Source organism: Schistocerca americana, chromosome 4 (genome assembly GCF_021461395.2).
Source record: "Schistocerca americana isolate TAMUIC-IGC-003095 chromosome 4, iqSchAmer2.1, whole genome shotgun sequence".
Taxonomy (NCBI): Eukaryota; Metazoa; Arthropoda; class Insecta; order Orthoptera; family Acrididae; genus Schistocerca; species Schistocerca americana.
In genome coordinates this window covers 850,854,829-850,867,756 of record NC_060122.1, presented here as the reverse complement: position 1 = coordinate 850,867,756, position 12,928 = coordinate 850,854,829, and the positions used below count along the sequence as shown (strand labels likewise).

At 46.1% G+C, this 12,928-nt stretch overlaps 1 protein-coding gene across 1 annotated transcript in view; it reads right to left on the bottom strand.

Annotated features, from left to right (window-relative positions):
* LOC124613859 overlaps nt 1-12,928 on the bottom strand; it is a 348,632-nt gene that overhangs the window by 162,955 nt on the left and 172,749 nt on the right. The window contains exons 6-7 of the mRNA XM_047142584.1: nt 8,282-8,429; nt 545-733 (exon numbers count right to left, since the gene is read on the bottom strand). Of these exons, the coding sequence (XP_046998540.1) occupies nt 545-733; nt 8,282-8,429 (337 nt within the window). The remainder of the gene's footprint in view (nt 1-544; nt 734-8,281; nt 8,430-12,928) is intronic.

The following is a 12,928-nucleotide window of genomic DNA, read 5'->3' as shown; positions in this document are numbered from 1 at the left end:
CCGGCCACCTATGTTCTTGAAGCATACCTGGTGTGATCAAGACTGAATTTTTGAAAGAAAAATTTTCAGAACATTCTGTTTAATGTCCTGTAACAGTTTCGTGTCCATGGCTATAGTGGTTCCTGAAATACAGGGAAGCCAAGTCATTAAATTTAACACTGTCGGGATAGGGCGTTCGAACTCTCCTTAAACTAACTTAAGCTAACGACAACACACACACCCATGCCCGAGGGAGGACTCGAACCTCCGACAGGGGGAGCCACGCGAACCGTGACGAGGCGTGTAAGACCCCGCGGCTACCCCGCGCGGCAATAAAATATACCGGACTATTATGGTGGAAGGGATTTCAGTATAAAACCCGACGTTTCTTCCCCTATCTGCGGGGACATTTTCAAGCGGGATCGTAGCTTTGTTGAAGTCCGATTCACACCCTGGCCTCGCGAGGCAGGGTGTGAATCGGACGCCCTCCGCAGTCTAGTCTACTGCGCAGATGGGGACGAAACGGCGGGTTTTAAAGTGAAATCCCTTCGACCACTTGACTCACCGGGCCGCCACGGCTGCGCGCCGCCCCCGCCGCCCCCGCCGTCGCTGGCGAGCCGGCCGTCGACGAGCTGCCCCAGGCCGGCGGCCGTGACCCCGCGGCCGTCCAGCCCGCCGTCGTAGCTGAGGTCCTCCAGCCGCAGCTCCGGGGACCAGCGGTCGCCGCGCGGCGCCGAGTAGCTCAGCACGCTCTCTGCCGGAGGGCAGCGCGCCGTTAGCTCACTCTGGACCGACTCTGAGGGAAGCTTACTGAGACGAGGGCACTTTGGTTTATCTTCCACTGGGGACGTGACTCCGTCACGGTGCAAAATACAGTCCGAAACTTTCCACCAGTACTTCGAGTGACTGTAATGAAGCTGACATGGGTCTACAGGGGAATACTAGCCGAATAGTGCCTACACACAGCTAGAGCCATTTCATCAACTAAGCTAAGGTCATCACTTCATTACCAGAATGAGATTTTCACTCTGCAGCACAGTGTACGCTGATATGAAACTTCCTGGCAGATTAAAACTGTGTGCCGGACCGAGACTCGAACTCGGTACCTTTGCCTTTCGCGGACAAGTGCTCTACCAACTGAGCTACCCAAGCACGACTCACGCCCCGTCCTCACAGCTTTACTTCTGCCACTATCACGTCTCTTACATTCCAAACTTTACAGAAGCTCACCTGATAGAGCACTTGCCCGCGAAAGGCAAAGGTCCCGAGTTAGAGTCTCGGTCCGGCACACAGTTTAAATCTGCCAGGAAGTATCACTTCATTACTTTATATCCAATGAGTAGGGTGCCAAAATCATATAAAAAAATCATGCTGCAACCAATTCATATGGAGCAATTTCTTCTATTTCCGTGTTGAATGAACAACAACAACAACATTCAATTACCCTCGTTTTGCTGTCGTTGATGTTCATCTTATATCCTCCCTTCAAGACACTCTCCATTCCGTTTGCTGCTCTTCCATGTCGTTTGCTGTCTCTGGCAGAATTACAATGTTGTCGGAAAACCTCAAAGGTTTTATTTCTCCTCAACGGATTTTAATTTCTACTCTGAATTTTTCTTTTGTTTCCTTTACTGCTTACTCAATATACAGACTGAATAACATCTGGGATAGGGTACAACCCTGTCTCACTCCCTTCTCAATCACTGCTTCCCTTTCGTGTCCCTCGACTCTTATAATGGCCATTTGATTTCTGTACAAATTGCAAATAGCTTTTCGCTCCTTGTGTTTTACACCTGCCACCACACATATCAACAGAACACAACAATAAGAGATACATTGGCATAGACATAATCAGGCTCTAATTCCACGCGAAAATTATATAAAAATTTAAAATACACCACACCTTTTTATCATCAGTGACAATTGTGCTAATAATGCGCTATTAAGTATATGTGCTAAGGTAAGAGCGGTACTCGAATCAAAACCAGAACACCGCTACATCGCGACCACGAAATGGGTGCACTCAAAGATATCCACCACACTCCTTAATACATTAATACGACAGGCAGACGTGACGACCAATTCCCGACTCCTACAACGCGTTCGGCCGCTGACGCATCCACAACCGAATCCACTTTTACACTTCCCCGTCCGACTGAAACTGACATCTACGGATGCCTTTCTTGAGGTCGCCGAAGATATCAGAATCACACTCTGGAAGTTCCAGGCTGCGCGGGGGATGTTGCAGCGTTTCCCAACCAACTCGTTGAAATGTAGCCTTCGTCCGATTGGCCGTGTGGGAGCGGGCGTTACCATGCAGCAGGACGATTTTGTCCGACAGCATTCCTGTGCGTTTGGCGTGTCGCAGTCTCTGCAGCGTCTTCCTGTAGGCGAAGAAGAAAGCCATAATGACGTATTTAGCGCCACCATTTCGAGTCGGAGGGCAAACGGTAAAACCAATAGTCGAAACATCTCTCCCGCCAAACAAATTAATTCTAAGCTATTTACACAAGTCCCGGTAAGTTGCATGAAAATGCCCGCCTTCACACTGTCAATCGGACGAAGGCTATGCTTCAGCGATTTCGCTGGCAACCACTGCAGCATCCTCTGTAGAGACCCTATCGTTCACTGTATGAGTTTCAAACCTTTGACCACCTCAAGAAAGACAAGATTGGACGTCATTTTCAGTGCGGTTGAACATCTGTCAGCAGCCGGCCATGTTCTACGAAACACGAATTCATCGTCTCGTCTCCTTTTGCGATGAATGTCTTAACGCGTGTTGAGACTACTTTTGAGTGGAACCATTCCATGGTCCCGTTGTGGCGTGTGCCCGGTTTTCATTTCACTGGTCCTTATACTTCAAAATCTACAGATGAAGTGAGAGTATATGCTTAGGCTAAACTCTAAAGCAACACACGAGCATGCTGGCTCTTTGTTTCTCATTTTGAGCCGAACAGAATTAAATGATGTTATTCTACAAGAAAAAAATAGTTCGTTATTTTTCCAGATAGAACACACACTCCGTTGTAAATGTGCAGAACGGTGTCTACGCTGATGAGCCAAAGAATTAGCCACTTGCTTAACAACGGGTCGCGTCCATCTCTGGAACGAAATGAAGCAAAGATTTTGTGTCGTATTTCTTCGTCAAGTTCTTAATACTTATTCGGAGCCATTTGGCACCAGAGGTCTCTTCTGGAGCATACAGATCCAGTTAATGACGGGACGGTAGTCAGTGGGTGCCGAATCGTCGCTCACTAGGTCCCAGATGCGACCTATCAGATGCTCCTCGGACCACTGTAACACGATTCTGGCCATGGGGAGATATCCTGCTCTAAGACCTCTACGGCGTCTTGGAAGACATCAGGAATGGTGATAGAAAAACATCCCCGTAGCTCATAGCTGCCATGGAGCCTTCTGTTACTGCCACAGGGCCCGTAGAAGGCGAGGTTAACGTCCTCCGTAGCACAATACCGCCCTCACACACGTCCCTATCGCGCCGCATATTCAGAACACCTCTTCGAGTGATTGACGGAGTACGCGGACGCGACCAACGGCGTGGTGTGACAAGAAACGCGATTCATCCGAGGAGGCGACATGTTTTCATTGACCACCGGTACAAAGTCGAGGAATCCGTGCCCACTGCAGTACTAAGTGATAATGTCGTCGTGTTGACTCGGCGACACACGAGTGTCGTCTGTTGCGGAGCTGAGCTGAACTGCGTGCTCCGAAATACTTGTGCCTGCAGCAGCGCTCTACTCTCCAACTGTAAAGAGCGGCCAAGCCTCTGATCTCCGGGTTTTGCGACGAGGCGTGGTCGTGCAGTACCTTCCACCTCCTTATCTATACTTGAACCTCATGTCATTCTGAAGGAGCCATAAAGCTCAGGCAGACGTAAGCAGAACATGTCAGATATATCCACTATCGATTTATAATTATGTTCCGTTGATACGTGTCATTTCTTTTGCGAAATGAGGCCAAACTATTGCTCCCACAATATCGAGGAAAGTGCGCCAGACGACGAGATTGGCATTTATATACTATAATTTATTGATGCACGACTTTAAAAATATTGCAGTCTAGTTCCTTCTCACACTTCATTACGAGAAAAATGAGCATCTTTATACCCCTGTCATGTAATGCTTGCTATAGGATTATTTATACCGTGTGTCCATTCATAACAGGGGACAGGCAAAATAATGCGAACACCTGTCCTTACTTGGAAATGGTTTATTAATTACGCCCCCCCCCCCATTTTCCCGTAATACAGCTGCGATTCTTCTTACAATAGTGACATATAATGACTGTATAGTCTCCAGTGGAATGTTACGCCACTCTTCGATCGGAACCGCTTCTAACTCCTGTAGTGATGCTACGGAGTCTGCGCTCCAACACAGCCCACAAGGGTTCAATAATGTTCAAGTCCGGGGACTGTGATGGCCAGGGAAGACGCTGCAGTTCAGTTGCATGCTCCAGATACCACGATTGAATTGCCATGGTTGTTTGAATGGGGTGCATTATCGTCCTGAAATATGGTATCGTCGTTGGGGGACAACATTTGAATCTTGGGGTGCACCTCACCATCTAAAATGTTCATATAATCGTTGGCTGTAACACGACCTTTGAGAGTAATGATGGGACCAGCAGAATACCATGATATGGCTGCCCACACCATCACACTTCAACATCCATGCTTAACCGTTGGAACCAAGCAATCAGGATTATAGGCTTCTTTTGGCGTTCTCCAGAAGTAAACCCGACCAGATGTTGGAAATAACGAAATCGTTGACTCGTCGGACCAAATGATGCGTTTCCACTGATCACCCTTCCAGGATTTACGTTCCTGAACCATGTTTTACAATTCTTTGTCACTTCTTGTCACTAATGGCTTCGGTGTAGCAGCTCGTACATGAATGTTCGTTTTACGGAGTTCTCAGCGGACAGTGTCGATACATACGGGGTCTCGAAGATAGCTACTGAGCTCTGCAGTCACTTTAGCCGCCGTAGTTTTGTCCTCTTGACACAATTCGTGTTAGCGTAGACGATCTCTGTCATTTAGTTTTGATTTGCGCCCACTATTACGCTGACGCGTTGATGTCTTTCCATGTATTGTGTAGCCTTACATGACTGTTGAAACAGTTGCTCTTGAAACATTCTTGGTTACTGATGCTCCAGCTAATCGGGCCTCCACAATCTGCCCTCTTTGGAACTCTGTTAGGTCTTTCCTTGCACGTCGACCTCGGCCTCCGAATGGAAATATGAAGTGTGCACTACTCGTAAGCAACCTGCATTGATTTCTAGTCCTTACTGAACACGCAATATAGCGTGACACGTGTCTTACTTGCTATCCCCTGTATATGAGCCGCATTATTTGTATCAGTATAAGAGTAGATATTGATCAGAAAATTTTTGTTTCCTGTGTTGGGAACTCAGCAAAGAAATGTGGTGAACCACTAATGTTTCGTGCACAACACGTTGGTTACTTGAGTGACATACAAATAGCACTCCAATGAATTATATACGTACAACAGTACTTCAGTACGTGTTTCCACGTGCACCTTAACGCACGTTAGCCTGACTAGTGCATTGCTGGATGTGTATTAATTTCTTAGCCTCTACGTCCAGGTAAAACAAATCATTTGGATTTTATCCTGCTGGATTATGTCAGGCCGTCGTTTTTAGCAAGGCTGTGTGCCGTAAAGCGCAGGTTGTGGAACTACCTAGGCATTAAGAACTATAACATGTGTATTTAAGATTCTCTGAACTGACAGTGCCAGGTAGTTGAAGCTCGTTTTCAGTCGGAAAGCCTCCATTTTTAACGACTTTTGTGAGATGTGGTGAACAATCCGTAAAACACAAAAAATGACAAGTGTATACGTAAGGCTTTCTGAATCAAAGCTGTTATGATGAATCATGTTGTTTTTAATCCGTTCCCCGAGCTCTGACCACTTCTTCGAGATAGCTAGACTTTCCCTATGAATTGGCTGTAGGTGAGTGCCTGATAAAGTACGAGGGACGTTCAGTAAGTAATGCCGCGCATTTTTTAAAACCCACTAATATGCAGAGGCAAACGTCGTCGTTTGTGCTTCACATTTGATGTTTGTTCTGTGTAGCGGTGAAGTTTCGAACCGTTCTGGCAGATGGCAGAGCCGTAGTACAGCGTCAAAATGGCGTCTACATACGACTCGCGTTACAAGCAGCGTGCTGTTACTGAATTCATGTGCGCAGAAAAAGAAACCGTGGTGAACACCCATAAACGTTTGTGTACAGTGTAGTGGAGTTTATAGGAGTACAGTTCGGCGATGAGTAAAGAAAGTTAGAATCTCAGGAAATGCAGAAGCAGAACTCCATGGTCAGCCACGCTCGAGACGTCGTGTCACAGACATGCTGAATCGTGTGGATGCCATTATTCGTGCCGACCAACGCAGCACAACTCGACAATTGGCTCTACAGTTGTCGATCAGCATTGGAAGTGCGTCTGCAATGATCGAGACTCTCAGATATTGAAAGAGGTGCTCACGATGGGTTCCATGAATGCTCACAGCGGACCACAAGGTTCAAAGAAAGGCAATTTCATCTGAATTGTTGGAGCGATTTGAGAACGACGGAAAGGCCCTTCTGTCACGGATCTTTACGGGGGATGAAAGTTGGTTGCACAACTTTGCCCCGGAAACAAAAAGGCAGTTCATGGTGTGGCATCATCCTCATTCACTACAAAAGAAGAAATTCCAGACAACCCCCTCTGCCGGTAAAAGTCATGGTGACAGTCTTCTGGGATTGTGATGGCGTCTTTCTCGTGAATGTGATGCCAAGAGTGTCAACCATCAATCCAGAGGCATACGTGAAGGCTCTGAATAAACTCAAGAACCGATACCGACGTGTTCGATTGGACAAGAATCCAGCAGAAATCTTGCTCCTGCACAGTATAATGTGCGCCCACAAACAAGTCCGAGAACCCGGGAACACATCGCCAAATTGGGTTGGACATCACTGTCTCCTCCACCGTACAGTCCAGACCTGACACCCTGATTTTAATCTCTTTGGGCCACTTAGAGATTCTCTACGGGGAATACAGAGTGTCAGTCGTGCAGAGAAAACATGGCTACGTCTACAGGACAAGGGCTTTTACCAGAAGGGAATACATGGTCCTTCACAACGTTGGCGCACGGCCATGAAACGTGATGGAGGACATGGACGACACATGATGATATATATTGTCACCAAATTCTGACTGTTAACAATAAATATGTTCTGAGGAAAAAATATGTAGGGCATTACTTATTGAACCACCCTCCTATATTTTCAGATCGAGAGGCCAGCTTGTTGTTGTTGTTGTTGTTGTTGTCTTCAGTCCTGAGACTGGTTTGATGCAGCTCTCCATGCTACTCTATCCTGTGCAAGCTTCTTCATCTCCCAGTACTTACTGCAACTTACATCCTTCTGAATCTGCGTAGTGTATTCATCTCTTGGTCTCCATCTACGATTTTTACCCTCCACGCTGCCCTCCAATGCTAAATTTGTGATCCCTCGATGCCTCAGAACATGTCCTACCAATCGGTCCCTTCTTCTAGTCAAGTTGTGCCACAAACTTCTCTTCTCCCCAATCCTATTCAATACCTCCTCATTAGTTATGCGATCTACCCACCTTATCTTCAGCATTCTTCTGTAGCACCACATTTCGAAAGCTTCTATTCTCTTCTTGTCCAAACTATTTATCGTCCATGTTTCACTAGCATACGCTCCATACAAATACTTTCAGAAACGACTTCCTGACACTTAAATCTATACTCGATGTTAACAAATTTCTCTTCTTCAGAAACGCTTTCCTTCCCATTGCCAGTCTACATTTTATATCCTCTCTACTTCGACGATCATCAGTTATTTTGCTCCCCAAATAGGAGATCTCATTTACTACTTTAACTGCCTCATTTCCTAATCTAATTCCCTCAGCATCACCCGACTTAATTCGACTACATTCCATTATCCTCGTTTTGCTTTTGTTGATGTTCATCTTATATCCTCCTTTCAAGACACTGTGCATTCCGTTCAACTGCTCTTCCAAGTCCTTTGGTGTCTCTGACAGAATTACAATGTCATCGGCGAACCTCAAAGTTTTTATTTCTTCTCTATGGATTTTAATACCTACTCCGAATTTTTCTTTTGTTTCCTTTATTGCTTGCTCAATATACAGATTGAATAACATCGGGGAGAGGCTACAACCATGCCAGCTTAACAACATTAAGACAGCAAAGTTTCAGACACGGGACGCGTGTTGGAGAGAGAGACAGTAGTGGTGTGTACTCACGCGTCCAGGGACAGCCGTAGAGCTCGACCCGCATGCAGACGGTCCTGGTGTGCTGCGAGTAGGGCATGAAGCGCACGCGGCTCGCCACGAACGGCAGCTCCAGCTGCTGCCGCACCGCCAGGTAGGTGTTGCGGTTGCCCGCCAGCACCTGCAACCAGGAGCTACGGTCTGCAACACTGGCTGGTCGCTGGTCGCTGGCCGCCGACGAGAGGGAGAGCGCGAGGCAGCGCGGCTGACACGGCGCGGCTCTGGCCTCCACTCACAATGCTGTGAGCCATTCCTCGAGTGTCGCTCAGACGTACTGGCAAAACCTGTTCACGGCACTCTTATTCGTAGCCACACGAAGTTGGATATACGCACTGGCTACGGTGGAGGGCGTTTGATAGTGCACTTTGTGATATAAAGCGTGTTAAAGTAAGCAGCGCGAGACGACAGCTTGAAATACGGTACTGTCGTGCTCTACCTGATAAAGAAAATTAGCCGTGTACTAAGCCATATTTGTGATTTTTCCTTTAAGAATGATCAGTTTACTGAACAATTAAAGTACTCAGTAGAAAATCCGAGTTACAAAAAGGGAGAAAGGTGGACAATTTTGGACGTATTTCTACACCATCAGTGTTTGCTAAAGTTACTGAAAAGGCTGCATATGTGAGGATAACAGAACATCTATTATCACATAATTTGCTATCAGATGTATAGTTCGGCTTCAGAAGTGGTTTAACAATTTAAAATGCTATTTTCTCTGTGAGGTATTGGATGGATTAAGCAAAAGGTTTCGAACGCTAGGCATCTTTTTTTTTAGTAAACTAAAGTATTTGATTGTGTCGATCACAAAATATTGCTCCAGAAGTTTGACCATTATGGAATACGGGGAGTAGCTCAGAACTGGTTCACCTCTTACTTTAGCAACAGACAGCAAAAGATCGTTATTCACAGTGTTGAGAATGGTGTGATGTAGGGTATGTGTGGGGTATGTTCAAGTGGGAGGTGCCCCAGCGATCAGTGTTGGGGCCACTCCTGTTCCTTATTTATGTATAAGACATGTCCTCTAGTATTAGACGTGATTCTAAACTACTTCCGTTTGCTGATGACACTAGTTTGGTACTAAAGGATGTTGTGTGAAATAGTGCAGTTCATGAGAAAGTTCATGGCTTGAAGAAAATCAATTACCGCTAAATCACAGTAAGAAACAGTTTTTACATTTTCTAACACACAATTCAACAAGACATGACGTTTTAAATCACAGAATCGGCATATAGTTAGTGAAACTGAACAGCTCAAATTTCTAGGTGTTCAGACAGATAGTAAACTCTCGTGGAAAGCCCACGTTCAGGATCTTGTTCAAATACTCAATGCTGCCATTTTTAGTACTCGAACGGTATCTCATGTAAGTGGTCGCTCGACACGAAAATTAGTCTACTTTGCTTATTTTAATTCGCTTGTGTCATATCGTACCATGTTTTGGGGAAACTCTTCCCATTTTCAAACGACATTTTGGGCCCAGAGGAGGGCAGTTCAGGCAATAACTGCTGCACATTCGCGAACCTCTTGTCGACTGTTGCTCACTAGTCTGGATATTCTGACGTTGGCCTCTCAGTACATATATACTCTTTACTGTCGTTTCCCGTTAACAATATCACCTTATTCCCAAGAATTATCACCTCTCACTCAGTTAATCTTTCACTCGGTTAGTACTAGGCAGAAATCCAATTTGCATTTGGATCGCACTTCCTTAACTCTTGTGCATCCATTTTCAACAAGCTACCACAAGAATTTAAAAGTGTTGGCAGTAATCTACACGATTTCAAATCTAAAGTGAAGAGTTTCCTCATTGGTCACTCCTATTCTGTCGAGGAGTCCCTTGGAAAATTAAGTTGATTCGTACGTTATATTCTTGATTGCGTTTACTTAAGCTTATGGCTTTACTTTGTTTGGGTTCATAAACATTTTATTTATCTGTTATTACCTTGTGTTACAATTTGATGTACTGACACGTTCCATGACCTTGGGGATTTGCTCCTCAATTTGGTCCTACAGAAGTAGACATGTAAATAAATAAATAATCTAAACACCTCCATGTACGTAATCCGGAATAGACCACTAGATGCCCCAAAGGGCAGGAGCTCTCAGTGACCAGTCATTGGATGTCACCGGAAGAAATCCATCAGGGACATTTCAACCATACTAAAACTGGCCATATCGACTGTTGGTCGTACAACTGGGAAGTTGAAACGCGAAAGATCAGCCAGAGCTCATGTAATCACCAAGCATTCCGGAAGGTGGTCGTAGAAAATCGCACGAATCAGCGGAAGGAATCACTCGTGGGTTCCAAAGTAGCTGCAGCGGTGCAGCTAGCATAGTGGCTGTGCGTAGGGAATTAAAGACAAAGAGGAGCACTGATCCAGCAGCTCCTCGTAAGTAAGAAATTTCCGCAGTCAGTGTTAGGCGACACTTGAGGTGGTGTAATGAGTGACAACACTTTACAGTGGACGTCTGGAAATGAATAGTTTTGAGTACGGGTTTGTGTTTACCGAACGCCTGGAGAATGTTACTTGCCATCGTGTGCAGTGACAACAGCGAAGTACGTTAGAGGTTGTTCTACCGAATGGGGATTTTCTCGTGGTTTTGGTGTGATCCTGTTATTGCGCTTAAAAAATTCGCTAAACACTGGTGGGTGTAAACACAGTTTATAGCATTCTGTACAGTAGAGGAACAGTTCGGAAACAATGATTATTTGTATCACAAGGACATTGCAGCTTGTCATAAAGAGGCATCTGTGAGGCAATGGTCTGTGGACAATAAGATTCCTGAAATGCACTGGTCTTCCCGGGGTCTCGGTCTCAACCTAGTGGGACACTCCTTGGGAATGAATTCTGTGGTGTCACCGCCAGACACCACACTTGCTAGGTGGTAGCCCTTAAAATCTGCCGCGGTCCGTTAGTTTACGTCGGACCCGCGTGTCGCCACTATCAGTGATTGCAGACCGAGCGCCACCACACGGCAGGTCTAGTCTAGAGAGACTCCCTAGCACTCGCCCCAGTTGTACAGCCGACTTTGCTAGCGACGGTTCACTGTCTACATACGCTCACATTCGCAGAGACGACAGTTTAGCTTACCCTTCAGCTACGTCATTTGCTACGACCTAGCAAGGCGCCATATTCAGTTACTATAATTACTATCTCCAAGAATGTAAACAGATAATATTGTGAATTATGTACCGTCAAGAGCGACGTATATCATTAATGGATTAAAGTTAAGTATCAAACTAATTACGTCCGCTTTCTGAATTCTCATTACTCGTCATGTTCCAGACCTCACATCAGTATAGTTCTTCCCTCCGCACGCCAGCCTGCATGAGCTAAAACGCGTGCATTTCGGCCTCCACTCGTAACATGGTGTTGGCTCTTCTGCTAACACAAAAAGTTAAAAAGTCGAATTGACTCCAGATTGCAGCGTCCAGCGTCGCTATGTTCTGTGGTTTCCTCTGTTCGGAAAGAACGAGTTGTTACTCCTCCACAGATATTAAGGCTCCTAAGCGCCCTCAACAGAGTTCAGGTCTTAGTAAATCAAAAGCGTGCTGGCGTAAGCTGTCGCCAGAATTCAGATTGGCAGAGAGACTGCGAGAAATCGGCAGTAGACGCCGGATCGAGCGAGCCTGTCAGGAGAGAGGCCAAAGACAAACTGGCAGGCGACGCGCCGCCAACGCCCTCTCGACCGCTAGCGTTTAGATCGCCGCCGCGGACCGGTGGGCTCAGTGTCAGTCACACAGTGAGTCGACACGTCGAGTCACCAGTCGCAGCCGAGTGGAAGTCGCAGTCGCAGTTGGCTCAGCCCGTAGCTCAGAGTCGGTCAGTACCTAGCGACCAGAGTAGTGTACATAGCGGACTTCGTACTTCACCAGCAGTGAGGCTAAAGTGGACTATTACAGGACAGCTTGTACCACCTGGACTATCTTAAGTAGCTTCCTCTTCACGTTAATAAAGAATACTGTTAATACATGCGTGCAGTTGTTTTATAGAAAGAGGATACCGGCCACCAAACAACATCCTCTCCTTGCTTCGCACAGTACAAGCCTACCGTGACAACGAGACGACACGGAAAGAAGGCCGGACACACGCAGTATTAACGTCCAGTAATAGATGTCCGGATGCCTATGATTAGATCATGTATATCCTGGTTCTCTCCAATAACATGAGTGTCACCACAGACCGCCCATAAAACATAGTAACCGACATCAGCAGTGTCATATGCTTCCAGTCGACGAAAGACTGCAACATGCTTAGGTATTCAATCTGTGACTTTGGGCTACAGGCTGGTAGGCCGGACCAACAAGTGCGTCTTCCTCTGCTCACTGCCGAGCGGCAAATCACCCACGGGCAGTGTGGGTCGTGCCTGGACTTCAGGCAGCCGCCGCCCACAAGCTGTGGCGAGCAGCACTCGTAGGCAGCGATAGCACGACATTGGTTCGATAACACATACAAAATTTTAGCTTACTCTATTTGGATCGATATAGATGTACGCATGCAGAGTTTTAAGCCGATCGAGTTTGTAATTTCCAAGTAATACAACTTTTTTGTAATTTTGAAGAATGGTAGAATCAGAGACTACGAATTATAATTTGCGCAACTGGTATAATCAACTGTGAAA